The following is a 17,549-nucleotide window of genomic DNA, read 5'->3' as shown; positions in this document are numbered from 1 at the left end:
CACGATATTTTGTTTGCTCGAAAATTGCAAGATTCATGCCTATCCCTAACGCTAATCTTCTTACTTCCTGTCACCTAAACAGTGACAGGAAGTGCTAGCATAAAAGCACGCTACTAATGTTAGCCTTGATATCAGCATGTTTCCTTGGGGCACTGGGTAGAACTGCTGCTGGAAGTAGTAGCGCCAGAAGTAGTTGACTGATTTGCGCTGACAGAAATATATTTAGTTTATGTGCGGCTTGTTTTTCAGGAGGGTAAATGGCGTTAAAATTCTCAGAAACAACATGTGCTGTTCATGGTTGCAATTCTAACCAAATGCTTAATTTGTTAAAGAACAGTGGTAAACCTAAAGTTTATAGAAGAATTAATAGTCTTTCCTCCTCTTTATTTTCTTGCCTTAATAGGATCGTAGCTTTCAGATTTAAAACGCTAGTTTATCATGCTAATACTATCATCATCATCAATCCCACTTCATATGAGGTGTCTTTAATGAGTATGCGCATATGTTGAAATAAATTATTTTAAAGTCCATGTTAGGTACAATGATACTAATTGTGTTCATGCCTTGCAATACACTTGATGGCACTGAGGTGTTTCATGGTATGGGTATGTTCAAGGGGTTATGGATAGAGGTGCCATTTTAGACATTTTAGTGTTTTGGTTAAATACATTTTTATTTTTTGCTACGGTTTGCATATGGTGGTCCTTAATGACCTCTTTCCTAAAATTCTAGCTTATTCCTAAAATGAAAAATATCCCAATATATCACCTTGCTTACAGTATTGCAAAATACAGTATCGTAAAATACAGTATCGCAAAATCGTGATGAGTATCATATCGACAGGTTCTTGCCGATACACAGCCCTAGAAAGCACAATACAGCCCACATCCACTTCGCAAGTTTGCCATCTGCTTGTAGTTTACAAGCGAACAAATTCGAACACCGGCTAGCCGTTGTTGTTGTTGACTAATTAACACGTCCCGTTCACGTGAACACACGACTGCTCTATGTAGTTACGAAATTACTTAAAAATCGGCAGGAAAAAACATATTCTGCGATTGTTAAAAAAGAATTATATTACAATTTTTTATGTATAAAATGAGATAAAAATGGAATCTACCAGTTTCCAGGATTTCACCTTCCCATAACAAGTTGGAATGATCTACATTTCGAAAATATGACTACTATTTAAAATAATTTTACTAAAAAACATTACTATTTTTAGTCATGTTTCACTGAATTTGGTACTTTAACTCAGGTGAAGAGGTTGAGGTAAAGATTCCTGTCATCAACAAATGTAAAGAAATGACATGTTCAAATATGCTCTACAAATACTGTTTCTCCATCACTGATCTTTTAAAGGCTCAGGCATGATAATGATCTCAGATGTTGAGGTAATTTATGAGTTGCTTAGGAGCTGCTGGTTCCACAATTCAAACTGACTTTATGAGACTGTAGAAAAGGCATTAGTCATAATTACTCATGATATTTCTCGCTCTCCGGTGCTTGTTGTGTTTGAATGATTTGTAATCACACTTTTGATGATGATGATGTTTTCTCCTTTTGAGTTTGGTTCTTCTCAAGGTTTCTTTCTCATATCATCTAAGGGAGTTTTTCTTCCTCACAGTCGCCCCAGGCTGCTCATCAAGAATACTTACACATCAATTTGAATAAAAGTGGTTTGTTTTATAATGACATTCCTAATGTACAGCGTTTAAAGGAGCAGGAGTAGGAGAAGAAGCAGGAAGATCTGCCAAATACTGCTCACTCCATGCACGTGATAACGATATCTCGTGTCCTTCACATGTTTTGGCTCGACACGAGCTCGTTCTCGGGAAAAAGGAAAAAAGATAACACATAGTAGATTTTTCTTATTTTAACTTTCTTTTTCTACAATAAATTATTATACATAACAAAAACCTGCGCAAACTGTAAAAGGATCGATAAATACGACTTTATAAATGCTGTGTTTTTTTTAATGAACACTAAAAAATACAATAAACGGGGACATACTAAAACGCTTCACGTGAAAACCGCTTAACGTTGCAATAAGGCAGACCAAACTCCGTAAACACATTAATAATAAAGCACACTATGTACAGACAAGCACATGAGTCCAGAATACAAATGTAACGTGTTTAATTATGCGTTTAATCATTTTTCTCCCATAGAAACTGCTTGTCTTGTAGCATTAAGCGGTTTTTAGCTTTTTTTAAAAATCGCTCATTAAATACAGCTTAAAACAATAAAGAAATTCAAGCATGATATCGAAAATAAATTCTGTGAAACCTTTTTAAATAAGTGGCAAAAATTTCAAGATTAAAAAACTTTTGAACAGTATTTACAAGCAATTGAAGCAAAACTGTGGTTGAAAGCACTGTAGAAACCCAACAATTAGCAATAACATAAAAAAAATGCATGTTATATTGTGTTATTTCTATTTGTGCCACTGAATTGACCCAAATGGACTCTTCAAGAACTCTGGAAGTTGTGGGATCTGGAACGGAGGGTAAGTTATTTTAAGATGGTGGAACATCCGTGAATTCATTGTCCAGCACATCCCACAAATGCTCATGAACTACCTTTGAACAAAGTCCTCCCTGCTGTGTGGAAGCAGGAAACGAGAGAGAGAGAGAGAGAGAGAGAGAGAGAGAGAGAGAGAGAGAGAGAGAGAGAGAGAGAGAGAGAGAGAGAGAGAGAGAGAGACAGAGAGAGAGAGAGAGAGAAAGAGAGAGAGAGAGAGAGAGAGAGAGAGAGAGAGAGAGAAAGAGAGAGAGAGAGAGGTGTAACTTGGTCTCAAACAATGTTAAATATTGAAATAACGACATAAAAACCAGAACCCAAGATTTTCCAGCAGGACAAGAGAGCAGGAAAGATGTTCCTTCATATTCAAAATAGTTTGATATTTATATCCCCCAAGTTCTTTTTGAACTATGTTACAGTTTTTTCTAAGTTGCTTTGGTGCATTTCTCGAATCATCCTTAATATTTGTGCATTTTTCAAAATAATTAGTTCAAACAGCACAACACACTGGATTTCATTTCCGAAAATCCGAAAATCCACAATGATCATTGCTACTGTATCAAGTCCTTTTGTCATTGTTAGCAAACAAGATCGCCAAAACGTTGTGTAGTCTTGTGGTCAGTATGGCGGCGCACGGTTTCAATATTTCCTGATGCAAACTGAGGTTTGGATCATGATAATTAAAAATGCAAACAAGATCGTCTGAATTTCTTCTATGAATTTCAACAGCACACACGTGTGTATTTCCTGTATATTGACTGCACGAGACTGGACAGGATTCACACTGTACTAGCGTTCATTCGTTTCCAGATTGTTTTTGGAAAACTGTGTGTCGTTAATTGAAGGTTCACCGGATTCAGCTTTGACCTTTTTTTTATAAAGAACCAGTTGGTTCGAGATTCATCTGCACAATTTATCAATTCAAGGCACATTTACGAAATAAAAAGTTGAATATAAATTAAAGTAAGACACTATGCCACCTGTTTTTACCATTTTACATTCAATGAACTGATGGCGAGATGTTTTGGGGGTTAAGGTTATTTAGATGAGAAGCAGTGCAGTAAAACCCTGTTGGACGAGCGTAATTCGTTCATGAAAACAGAATTAAGTAATGCGGCTCTTGTTTGTTCTTTTGTCATGTGACCCCCATGTGCGCTATGCAATGCATTACACAGGAAACAAAATTGAGAAGTTTATACCATGAGTCCTTTGGTTTGAGTTGTTCGTTCTTTTGTCACGTGACCCCCATGTGCGCTATGCAATGCATCACACAGGAAACAGAATTGCCATGAGTCCTTTAGTTTGAGTTGTTCTTTTTTTTGTCACGTGACCCCCATGTGCGCTATGCAATGCATTACACAGGAAACAGAATTGAGTAGTTTATACCATGAGTCCTTTGGTTTGAGTTGTTTGGTTTGTTTGTCACGTGACCCCCATGTGCACTATGCAATGCATTACACAGAAAACAGAATTGTGTAGTTTATACCATGAGTTCTTTGGTTTGAGTTGTTTGTTCTTTTGTCACGTGACCCCCATAGACGCTAAACAGTGCAATCAGGTTTTTACATTCGAGTCTTGACATTATTGTTACAATAATGATGGGTGAGTCACGTGAACAAACAATACAAAATATTACTACTCATTCTGTTGATTATAATAGCTGCATTGTCATATTTTCATTATTGGGACTATATTCAGAGTTGGTGTATGTAGACGTGTTGATATTCTGCTCATTGAAAAAAATGTAACGTCATATCGCATTTCCGATAAAAGAAACGAAATGAACCGAATGACACCAAAACGAGGAATCGTTTAGTGATTCAAAGAACCAAGTGATTCGATCTTCGCATCTCGTGCGTTAGTTTCGTTTTCCGTTTCTCTTAGGCTCCGCCCACAAGCGCTGAACGTTCACAGGAACTTTATAAATACGGAAGAAGAAGAAACCTTCTCCAGGACGTGGTGTTCATCTTTAACCGTCTTTAATCATGATTTCAACACTAATTCTCGCTATAGTATTCTGTTTGGGCTCTGTTTTCACAGGTGAGTCTTATATTTGTTTGTTGCTATTATTATTATTTTGATGATTATTATTATTATCTTAGATAATAAACTCGTTCCTCGCGTTCACTCAGCTCTGAAACTCCAGACCCTTATTTTATTTAGACGAAAAAACAATTAATTGGACCATGATATTTTAGTGTCTCTGTGGACTCCAATAATTTGATAATAATCGATAAAATCGTTTTCTGATGGAGAGAAACGCATCTGTTTACCGTAAATTCAACCCGACTTCCGTATTGCGTTTCTATTTAAACTGGGACTCTCCAAAAAAAACCACAATGATTGTGTATCTACTTCTCTTTTATTTGTTTTTTTTTTTTAGAAAGAAAGCTTTTCCCAAAGAAAACTATTTCATCTACAAGGAAGGAACTAAAGATCAGGTTTATTTTTTTTAAATGCTGGCTGAAATAACAAAATAACACGTCGTTCCAGGAAACTAATCAAAGAACAATAAAGCAGTGATGGTTTCCAATAAGGTTTGTTTTTTTCTCACTTGCTTCAGAGCGTTTGATCAGATCCGAAATTCGTAAAACGAATTCTTGACGTCATGTAGTCACTCGTGCATGTCGTACAACCATTTCATTGATGACGTAGAATACAGTAGTTATACTGCTTCTCACCTGAATGGTCTTAACCCCCAAAACATCTCGACATCAGTTCATTGGATAAGTCAGTCGTCATAATGCGTGAAGCTTCAATCTCTTTTTTTTTTTCGTAAACGTGTCCTGAATTGATCAGTTCTTCAGTTGAATGTTGAATGTGACCAATGAAGTCGAGAGTACGGCTTCGAGATCAACAATTGGTGAATCTCGTGAAACCTCGATTGGCGAAAGAAAACACCGAATTACAATTTTTATAAACGAGTACACGAACGAACGCTAGAACGCTGCAGTAAAAATGTCAATCCTGTCCGGTTTCATACAAACAATATACAGTAAATACGCTCATTTGCACTGTTGAAATTTGTAGATGCGATAAAGAAGAAATACATAGGAAACATTTTGACAATTTTGTTTACTAAGAATGACAAAACGACTTGATGTCTAGTGTCTAGAGGTGAACAAAGGATTTTGAGAAAGGTACAGGCTTGTGCACTATACTATACTACGTACCACTGTGTATAGTAGAAATGACAATAAAAACCACTTGACTTGACTTTACTGGTACATGTGTTATATCACAAATAGGTCTGTGGCACAGCTATAAGTCATCCCCCGCCCACCTCTGGCTGATGTAACAGAACAGTGTCTACGGAGTTTTCAGCCAGCTCATCGATATTGATATGAGTCTAAATTCGAGCCTTTGTTGCGTTGATGTGCAAAGCCCCAGTTGCTCCAAGTAGGCAGGGTGTATCAGGTGTAAGGTGCTGCTACAGTATAACCCCTTCCACACTTCTGGGAATTTTTTTTTTGCATGATCTTACATGATGCAAACACCCACATGGGACCATTACAGGCACCCTGACATGCAAATCCCCAGTGTATCAGGTCAGTGTTAAGCAGTGTGTTTTGTTTTTTTTTTTTTGATTGGAGCGAATTCTAGATGATGATGATGTGAACGGAAAACTTGCGTTGGGGTAGCGCGAGGGAGACGGGCACTGACTCAACGTAGCCCACAGTGATCACAAACAGAAAAGTCAAAGCTCTCCTTAGATGAACTGCGTTAGGCCGTTTCAAGAGATGTATGAGTTCCATAAAAATCATGGCATGAAAGTCACATGTACGTTATATCGCAGTGGAATGCTTTCTTCGAATATCCCAGCAATGTTAGGAAGTTCGGGTCGGAGCACAAGAGGGCAGAGTGTTAGGGGGCCTCACTCAAGGGCCCATGAGTGGCAGCTTGGTGATACTGTGGCTTCAACCTCTGACCTTACGAACAGCAACCCAACACCTTAACCACTTCACATGTGAGCATTTTTTTTGGGTTTGACTTATAACTCATCCTAAAGGTGGTTGGCTGGGATTAGGGTTACAAAGGGGTGGAAAATTTTCAGGAAAATGTTTAAATTTGGGGAATAAAAACCAGGAATTTCTTGGATTTTATAAAAGTTAATTAGATTTTTTTTTTCTTTTCAACTACATTGAAGTTCACTGTTAGTCTAACCTACAATTTTGTAACTTCCCAGATTATTCCCATTAATTCCCATGGAAAGTTTCCAGTCTTGAAAATTCCTGGAAATTTGCAACCCTTTTTGGAACTGTTGATTGAAAATGTCTTTGGAAGCTTTATCTGTACATTGGAAATAAATGGCGCAAAGTTCGGAAACCAGCCTTGGATTCTGCTTTCGTCAAAAGTTATCGTTGGCCCTAGGCATCTGTCCAACCCAGATTTTTCCATCAAACAGCCAGATACTGAAGCTGCTCCAGAATTTTGTGGCATTCTGCTTTACTTCTTTATACCAGCTTTGAATTGCACATAATTCCAGCTTACTTGTATAAAAAAACACTTCCAGAATATGATGCATTGACTTCAAGGTGTAGATTCCCACTGCCATCTGTTGAGATTGGTGTGGTTTTTAGACCTTTTATAAATGTCTGTATACTTTTTGTCTATATAATGCATGTTTAATCTTGTAAACTGTCAAATAAGGTCCAGTCATATCCTTCACCGGTCCTTCAAAATGAGCAGACGAACAATGTTAGTGATGCTGTCTGGCCATGTCTGAAATTTTAACCTCTGACTTTTACGAAGCCCCAGACGCCGTCACTTTATATCCGCCAAAAAAACCCACAAAGCCGCAAAGTTCACCTTTCGAAGATCTCACTTAACCTGTGTCGTAAACTTTGAACAGACGATCCCTTACATAAAACTTTAACTTATTAACAATCCAACATTTGTATCTGTTCAATAATAACAATTTGTTACTTTATATTACTTTATTTATTATTCCTTTCCAATTTGCTGTGAAATATAACACGTGTCCCTATTAGTCCCATTAATCAGTAAACTTTAGAAATGATAATAAGTGCATTAGGAAAAAAAATCATATTTACAGAACTTTCCTATAGATAAGTATTATATTTATTTTTGTATTCAATTATACAGATTTTTGGTATTTTGTCAATTTATGTCAAACTTTTCTTGGCTTTGCATAAACCTTGCTTTAGATAGGATTTTACCACATTGCCATCTAAGAAATACAAAATAAGATATATACCTGCTGTGTGTGTGTGTGTGTTTTTTCTCCACCTTCAGATGAAGTCCCTACCCCTCGGAATTTGCGAATAAAAACAGAGAACATTGGTCTCATTTTGGAATGGGATCCACCGGAGACGACCTCTGGGAAGGACTTGAAATATACAGCCGAGTACAAGTGAGCCGAAATGACGCTTGACATGTGAACGAGCTTTAGAAGGAAAACCTTACAACCATAATAATTAATCACACTTTCGTGATTTACAGTATAGAAAGCCTAGAAATGTGATCTTGTGCATTAACGTTACTGGGAAATGAATATTAATTAAAAATAAATAAATAAAAATTATTATATAGACCTTAAAATAGAGGTCAAGAAAAAAATCTTATAGTTTTGATCAGCAGGTTAATTTTGAAATATTGAATAGATTTAATTATTATATACATGCACCGGCCTTGTTTGTTGCTGACTCACTTCTAGTTTTGTTTTTCGCGACGTGTTTCAGTTTGACAGATGTAAAACGCGGATTTTTATTTGAATCAACCTTTTAGTCAGCTTGAAAAACTCTATAGTCTAAATTTGTCTTAGACAGCGGGTTTCTACCCACAGAACTGATGCTCGCTTCAGTAGCTAAAAAGCTACTGAAGTACAGCAACCAATTACATTTACTTCATTACTGTTCACAACTGCCAGTGACTGTATATTATTTAACTATATAACGAATGCTAATAAAAACCCTCTCGATGATGTTCCAAGTCGTAACGCGGTGTGAACCTCTTTCTTATTAGATCATGGGATTCGTTCAAAAGAGTTTGTGTGAACATTTCGTCGCCGAGCTACGATTTAACCGATGACGTCTCCCCTTACGGGAACTACATACTCCGTGTGAGAACAGAACTCGATGGGAAAAGCTCTGCTTGGACAGAAATTAATTGTGAACCTTTGGAAACAATTAGTGAGTAGACTTTTCTTGATGTTGGAAATAAAATTGTGTTGTTGGGGGGGTTTTTTTGCAAAAAATCGGATGTTTGAGAGCTGATTTAAGGCAGAGAAGAATTTGAGGTCTGATTCTGGTTTGTTCTCAATTTCTCGATCAAAAAACTTCACCGTCACGAACGATCATGTCATTTTCCGCAGCTGTTATTGGACCGCCAAGCGTGAAGCTGCAGAGCCGGAAAGGGAAAATGGAGGTCGACATCACCGACCCCGTTCTGAGAAAAGGCAGCCTTAAGGATCATTATACGAAAATTATCTATCACATTCATTACTGGGCAAAAGGAGAGATGGAACAGGTAACGATCTGCCTTTTCTTTTCTTTTCTGTTTTTTTTTTTCACTTCTATATCTTAATAATGATCTCTTGGTTTCTACACTTTTCTAGTGTCCAATTTTTGCAAGTTGAGGTGCTCAAACATTTTTCTACAGTATGATGGGGCCAAAGATCTGACTTGATTAAGAGCCAAAAGAAACCGCTGCATTTATACCAAACTGTATTATATTAAAATAAATGTTATCACAAGTCCCCTTATTTATAGTTTTATAATATTTATAAATAAATAAATAACATGACTGTAATATGCTTAACTAATGCACTTTCATCCAAAGGTTTCGAGACTATCTCTGTTTATAAGAAAGTACGTTATTTATTTCCCGATTACACCCTATCACTTTAAAAATAGTCCCTTGTAAAGCAATACAACGTTCCCAACGTTCCTGCCACTTCAGAATTGTGTCCTGAAAGTCTTCTTTTCAAAGCGCATCAAGTGTTAAAACGGCGATTCGATCTTTATTTTCGGGTTTGCACCATTAGTCTCGAAACTTTTTGATACCACCACGTATTAATTATAGTTAAAATCCAGCTTCAAAGTACCATCCACACTACCTTTATGGGAATGAGAGTAGGGGGGTGACAGCATCCAAACATCCCAGTTCAGTCTAAAAAAGACACCAATTCACGAATTCATATAGTGTGTGTACATACCGTAATTTCCGGACTATAAAGCGCACCCATATATAAGCCGCACCCACTGAATTTGGCAAAGATTTTTATTTTAAACATAAATACGCCGCACCTGTCTGTAAGCCGCAGGTGTCTACAATGAAACTAATGAACTTTACACAGGCTTTAACGAAAGACAGTGTCTGTTACACGGGTGAAATATGTTGTGGCTCATTTAGGAGCATAGCGGTATTTTGGGAATAGCCTGTCGCCGCATTTTTCCGCTATTACTGCATGTGTGCAAGACCGAGGAATATGTCCTTATTATTTTCTGATGCTCATTTCTAAGTTTCTTTGACTAACCCGTAACGCTGTTGCCAAGAAAAATAAAAAAGCACGAGTTTTGGGAACCTCTGTCTTCGTTGTTTAAGCCGCGGGGTTCAAAACGTGGAAAAAAAGTAGCGGCTTATAGTCCGAAAAATACGGTACATATGTGTAGCTTGGCCCACTGGCACTAGTTAGGGCATCTTGGCTTTACACAAATAAGTCGAATTATACAATGATTCCTAATGTTGGTGAATCTTCGCAGGAGAAGATGGTGGACCAGAGCCGAGTGATGCTCACAAACCTTTTACTGGAAACGCTCTATTGCATGAGAGTGGAGATCAATCTGGATTATAAAAAAAAAAGCCTCCCGAGTAACATAACCTGTGAAATGAACACTGCCAGTGGTAAGTGTCTTGCTTAGAAACATTCTTCTTTGGCATAATATTCACAACACACACTCTCATACACTTAGAACATTAGATGAGGATTTTCCACACCAGTAGTCGAGCTCAATGCTGGCATTCTCTGACACACTAAAATTCTCAGAACTTGAGTTTATAAAGCATTTTCTGCAACGTCGCATTGGTCTCAAACAAGTTCTTGGGCAAAAAGTACTCTTTCACAGCATTTGGTAGTCATCTCAGATATACAGCAAATGAGGTTGAAGGTCCTTGCTTAAAGGCCCAGCAGTAGCCACTTGGTGGCATGCATTATATAGACAAAAAGTATACAGACATTTATAAAAGGTCTAAAAACCACACCAATCTCAACAGATGGCAGTGGGAATCTACACCTTGAAGTCAATGCATCATATTCTGGAAGTGTTTTTTTATACAAGTAAACTGGAATTATGTGCAATTCAAAGCTGGTATAAAGAAGTAAAGCATATTTACAGAACTTTCCTATAGATAAGTATTATATTTATTTTTGTATTCAATTATACAGATTTTTGGTATTTTGTCAAATTTATGTCAAACTTTTCTTGGCTTTGCATAAACCTTGCTTTAGATAGGATTTTACCACATTGCCATCTAAGAAATACAAAATAAGATATATACCTGCTGTGTGTGTGTGTGTGTTTTTTCTCCACCTTCAGATGAAGTCCCTACCCCTCGGAATTTGCGAATAAAAACAGAGAACATTGGTCTCATTTTGGAATGGGATCCACCGGAGACGACCTCTGGGAAGGACTTGAAATATACAGCCGAGTACAAGTGAGCCGAAATGACGCTTGACATGTGAACGAGCTTTAGAAGGAAAACCTTACAACCATAATAATTAATCACACTTTCGTGATTTACAGTATAGAAAGCCTAGAAATGTGATCTTGTGCATTAACGTTACTGGGAAATGAATATTAATTAAAAATAAATAAATAAAAATTATTATATAGACCTTAAAATAGAGGTCAAGAAAAAAATCTTATAGTTTTGATCAGCAGGTTCATTTTGAAATATTGAATAGATTTAATTATTATATACATGCACCGCCTTGTTTGTTGCTGACTCACTTCTAGTTTTGTTTTTCGCGACGTGTTTCAGTTTGACAGATGTAAAACGCGGATTTTTATTTGAATCAACCTTTTAGTCAGCTTGAAAAACTCTATAGTCTAAATTTGTCTTAGACAGCGGGTTTCTACCCACAGAACTGATGCTCGCTTCAGTAGCTAAAAAGCTACTGAAGTACAGCAACCAATTACATTTACTTCATTACTGTTCACAACTGCCAGTGACTGTATATTATTTAACTATATAACGAATGCTAATAAAAACCCTCTCGATGATGTTCCAAGTCGTAACGCGGTGTGATCCTCTTTCTTATTAGATCATGGGATTCGTTCAAAAGAGTTTGTGTGAACATTTCGTCGCCGAGCTACGATTTAACCGATGACGTCTCCCCTTACGGGAACTACATACTCCGTGTGAGAACAGAACTCGATGGGAAAAGCTCTGCTTGGACAGAAATTAATTGTGAACCTTTGGAAACAATTAGTGAGTAGACTTTTCTTGATGTTGGAAATAAAATTGTGTTGTTGGGGGGGTTTTTTTGCAAAAAATCGGATGTTTGAGAGCTGATTTAAGGCAGAGAAGAATTTGAGGTCTGATTCTGGTTTGTTCTCAATTTCTCGATCAAAAAACTTCACCGTCACGAACGATCATGTCATTTTCCGCAGCTGTTATTGGACCGCCAAGCGTGAAGCTGCAGAGCGGAAAGGAAAATGGAGGTCGACATCACCGACCCGTTCTGAGAAAAGGCAGCCTTAAGGATCATTATACGAAAATTATCTATCACATTCATTACTGGGCAAAAGGAGAGATGGAACAGGTAACGATCTGCCTTTTCTTTTCTTTTCTGTTTTTTTTTTTCACTTCTATATCTTAATAATGATCTCTTGGTTTCTACACTTTTCTAGTGTCCAATTTTTGCAAGTTGAGGTGCTCAAACATTTTTCTACAGTATGATGGGGCCAAAGATCTGACTTGATTAAGAGCCAAAAGAAACCGCTGCATTTATACCAAACTGTATTATATTAAAATAAATGTTATCACAAGTCCCCTTATTTATAGTTTTATAATATTTATAAATAAATAAATAACATGACTGTAATATGCTTAACTAATGCACTTTCATCCAAAGGTTTCGAGACTATCTCTGTTTATAAGAAAGTACGTTATTTATTTCCCGATTACACCCTATCACTTTAAAAATAGTCCCCTTGTAAAGCAATACAACGTTCCCAACGTTCCTGCCACTTCAGAATTGTGTCCTGAAAGTCTTCTTTTCAAAGCGCATCAAGTGTTAAAACGGCGATTCGATCTTTATTTTCGGGTTTGCACCATTAGTCTCGAAACTTTTTGATACCACCACGTATTAATTATAGTTAAAATCCAGCTTCAAAGTACCATCCACACTACCTTTATGGGAATGAGAGTAGGGGGGTGACAGCATCCAAACATCCCAGTTCAGTCTAAAAAAGACACCAATTCACGAATTCATATAGTGTGTGTACATACCGTAATTTCCGGACTATAAAGCGCACCCATATATAAGCCGCACCCACTGAATTTGGCAAAGATTTTTATTTTAAACATAAATACGCCGCACCTGTCTGTAAGCCACAGGTGTCTACAATGAAACTAATGAACTTTACACAGGCTTTAACGAAAGACAGTGTCTGTTACACGGGTGAAATATGTTGTGGCTCATTTAGGAGCATAGCGGTATTTTGGGAATAGCCTGTCGCCGCATTTTTCCGCTATTACTGCATGTGTGCAAGACCGAGGAATATGTCCTTATTATTTTCTGATGCTCATTTCTAAGTTTCTTTGACTAACCCGTAACGCTGTTGCCAAGAAAAATAAAAAAGCACGAGTTTTGGGAACCTCTGTCTTCGTTGTTTAAGCCGCGGGGTTCAAAACGTGGAAAAAAAGTAGCGGCTTATAGTCCGAAAAATACGGTACATATGTGTAGCTTGGCCCACTGGCACTAGTTAGGGCATCTTGGCTTTACACAAATAAGTCAAATTATACAATGATTCCTAATGTTGGTGAATCTTCGCAGGAGAAGATGGTGGACCAGAGCCGAGTGATGCTCACAAACCTTTTACTGGAAACGCTCTATTGCATGAGAGTGGAGATCAATCTGGATTATAAAAAAAAAAGCCTCCCGAGTAACATAACCTGTGAAATGAACACTGCCAGTGGTAAGTGTCTTGCTTAGAAACATTCTTCTTTGGCATAATATTCACAACACACACTCTCATACACTTAGAACATTAGATGAGGATTTTCCACACCAGTAGTCGAGCTCAATGCTGGCATTCTCTGACACACTAAAATTCTCAGAACTTGAGTTTATAAAGCATTTTCTGCAACGTCGCATTGGTCTCAAACAAGTTCTTGGGCAAAAAGTACTCTTTCACAGCATTTGGTAGTCATCTCAGATATACAGCAAATGAGGTTGAAGGTCCTTGCTTAAAGGCCCAGCAGTAGCCACTTGGTGGTGCTGGTATTTGAACCCATGAGCAGAAGTCCACCTTTTTATCCACTGACCCACCACTTCCCTACTCCAAACCTTAAGCTCCGACTCGCCACCTATATCTACATGTACAATTATTTATTCTACACTGATGAAATTATTTCCATCATTATGATCCCTCATCATATGATCCATTATGATCCATCATCAACTCTGATGATTGAATCTAAAGTGTAAAACGGTTGGTTTGGTCATTTTCCGTTGAGAGCCAGAAGAGGTTTGGAGGAATTTCATCAGGAACGTACACAATTGGCGAAAACCACATTATTATTATAATTAATATTGTTGACCTTCTCATTATTTCTAGATTGTTCTCCCATATTTTTTTGCTCTCAACGTGAGGATAAAACGTGAGGATAAAATAAAAGTCTATTCATTGTTGTGTTATTGTGATCATCCTCTGTAGACGAGGTGGAGATGTGGCTGATCTTGGTGGTGCTGCTTGTCAGTTTTCTGGTCACTCTGATTTCTGTCCTCCTGATTACCATGGCTGTGTGGGGTGGCTACAGAGGAATCAGATATCTGCGCCCAAAAGGCAAACTACCAGAGCACTTTAAACAGGTAAGTGTGTGTGTCTCTGTGGAGGAAGGTCAGTAAAATTACATAGAATATGTAATCTCTCCCGTTAGGGGTCGCCACAGCGGATCATCCGCATGTTTGATTTGGCACATGTTTTTACGCTGGATGTCCTTCCTAACACAACCCTCCCCATTTATCCGGGCTTGGGACCGGCACTAAGGCTTGTGCAACCCTAATGGCTGGGGTCGGTTCCCTGACCGGGGATCGAACCCGGAACGCAGCGTTGAGAGTGCCGCATTATAACCTCTAGACCACCAGGGAACTTTCAGAATAAACCTACACTAATACGTATTAATTCGAAAACCGCGTCTACATCTAAAAACGCTCCATACTATCGTTAGCAATCATTTTCCAAAAGTCGTTCATCGACCTGCCTCATATCCGTCCGCCGTTTATTTACTTTCAGTTTGTTTGTTTTTTTAAACCTCACGCTACAAAATGCGTCGCCGTTTTTCAAAAGCCTCCGTTTCCACAGTCCACACTGTAAAAGTGGCGTTTTAAGATGCATCCACTTTTGTCAATTGAAAACGTCACCAATACAGACAGAATGATATGCGTTTTCAAACGAAAACAAATAAGTGTGGACATCGCCTGAGAAATTCAAAGAGAAAGAACTATCACAAAGATATATTGTCACTCCAGTACAGTTCCAGACGCTCGTTCCTTCCGAGACGTCTACATCCTGTGGTCAGGCACCTTTATCATGCTGCCAGGTTTATTTTTTTCTTCTCCTCACAACCCAAAAATTTCATTTGAAACTAATTTTTTTTTGTTCAGTACCTGTTGGAGCGTCCCACATCATCCATCCTGGCCATGCAGAACAACACTCCGCTCAAGGAGCCTTACCATGAGTTCAGCATCATCACTTTTCAAGATGTTCCTCCTAAATCCATGCAGAAGGAAAGCTCAAAGCCATCACAGTCTTAACACAGGCAGACATGAAGGACATTTGCTTCTAACAAGAGGTAAAACAGAGCTTGCAGTCATGGACTTTTTTTCTATGGTATAAAAGCGCTCCGGCAAAAAAACGAGGTGCAGTGAATCAGCTTGTTCTACAACAACTTTTCAGAATTTGTCTACTTTTATACATTTGCAAGGACTTCTTTGTTTTGTCATCGGAAACCTTTCATTTCAATTGATCATATAAAGGATCGAAAAAGCTTCATGATTCAGTATTTTGTAAGACCAATTTTTATCATCACGTTTCTGTGAAAGTTTTTTGTAAAAGTGAGTGAAATATTCATTGAAGTACATTTTTTATATATATTGCACTTTATATATTAGGAGAATTGTCTTTTTTATTTCATTAAAATTACTTTTGAAGTAAAGCTGTTACTAATCGCCTTACTATTACTATTGCTAATACACTATTGCGGATGGGTTGTAATCAAAATATAGACCCTTGTGTTTGTTGTGTGTGTTAACCTGCATTTCTCCAACAGAATTATGAGTACTTTTGTAAGTTTGACACGTTCGTTATTGTTATCTTGTACGTGTGACACGGGGCGAAATGAACAGCTACGAGCTCCACGTTTAGCCCTTTTTCAACAAAGTATGAATATGTTTATCTATGGGTTCTTATTATTGATCGATGCGTATTGGAAAGAATTGGGGACCAGGGCGTATTACATATTACACAGGTATTCCCCGGGTTTCCGATGACCCCATAGTAACTAAAAAATATCTTATGTGGCCTTAAAGAATGGTGAAGGGGTATTATACTGTCATTTGCTAGTAATTGAACAAATTACAGTACATAATTTAGCAAAACAGAGCAATTTACACTATAGTATAATACTGTACTGTATAAGCTATACAGTATATATATATATATATATATATGGCAGAGAGCACATGATCAAACACAGGTATTGCCAGCTACGCAAAATGTAAACAATTTTTACACACATTTATTTACAACGTCCTTTTCCTCAGATATTAAAGCAAATATTTACAAATAAACTCGCCAAGTCTCAAATCAGTTGACTCATGACGATCGTGCGATTAATAACGAGTAAATGTTTTAATTATTTGGCAACCCTATTATTCCTGGTATGCAAAACAAACTTACTTTTCTTCTTCCATAATTAATTGCTTGCTGTAAACCCTTCCTCAGATTAATATTTATTTTTATGACATGCTTGATGTCATCTCTGACCAACAAAACCTGGAGAACAACTTAATTTCGATTAACAGCAACTCTCAGTCCTGTTCCTGACGATCCTCAGTGCACATTTTATACTTTTTTTTCTGACACAAACCTTAATTAAAGTGACCGCGAGCTGACAATTTTTTTTTTTCATTGTGTGTAAAGCTTGTATTCATTTGTGTATAATTATCTGACTTGTTACTAATCCTTGTTTGACCTGATCAGTGTGTATTTTGTGTTTTTTCTGCTTTGTGGTATAATAAATCTGGGTGTGTTCACTAAGTTGGTTCCTTATTCACTTCACACAACACTTTACTGTCAATCTTTTTGGTGTAAGTTTACACCACTTTCACTGGGTTGCCAGTATTTCTAGGTTGCCGGGATTACTACTCTAATCACTATTTACAGTATAGTACTGTTACTACATGTAATTATACAGTATAAAACCGTTATCTACACCAACATATTGTATGTTTACAAGGTAAAAGTGGGATTACTGCTTTTTCATACAATTGTTGTCATTAAATAATTTAAAAATAGCATCATTTTGATATTTAGTAGGTACTTGAAAACAACATACTCAGAGTTTTAACATTATTATTATTTTTTAAATACTAAACACAAAGGCATGAAATTAGCAGTTAACATTCAACAATACAATTATCTGACTTACCTTTAACATTCTCACAAATATGGACAACAGTGTTTGAAAAAAAAATTGGATTTTACACTGAAATTTATGGCATTTTAGTGTCTAAGTGAATAATTTCTATTATAATTTCTATTTATATCATTATA

At 37.2% G+C, this 17,549-nt stretch overlaps 1 protein-coding gene across 1 annotated transcript; it reads left to right on the top strand.

Moving 5' to 3' along the window:
• The first annotated feature begins 6,111 nt into the window (after window positions 1–6,111).
• On the top strand, window positions 6,112–17,033 carry LOC124383191 (interferon alpha/beta receptor 1a-like). Its single transcript, XM_046845629.1, has 7 exons — window positions 6,112–6,490; window positions 7,780–7,897; window positions 8,509–8,675; window positions 8,858–9,012; window positions 10,248–10,389; window positions 14,430–14,584; window positions 15,380–17,033. Exons 1-7 carry the CDS (start codon window positions 6,412–6,414, stop codon window positions 15,527–15,529), a joined length of 966 nt encoding a protein of 321 aa, XP_046701585.1. The 5' UTR covers window positions 6,112–6,411; the 3' UTR covers window positions 15,530–17,033.
• The last annotated feature ends 516 nt before the right edge of the window (window positions 17,034–17,549 follow it).

The sequence above is a fragment of the Silurus meridionalis genome, chromosome 3, assembly GCF_014805685.1.
Source record: "Silurus meridionalis isolate SWU-2019-XX chromosome 3, ASM1480568v1, whole genome shotgun sequence".
Taxonomy (NCBI): Eukaryota; Metazoa; Chordata; class Actinopteri; order Siluriformes; family Siluridae; genus Silurus; species Silurus meridionalis.
Note: the sequence above shows the minus strand (reverse complement) of the source record. Positions and strands in the feature narration are given on the sequence as shown.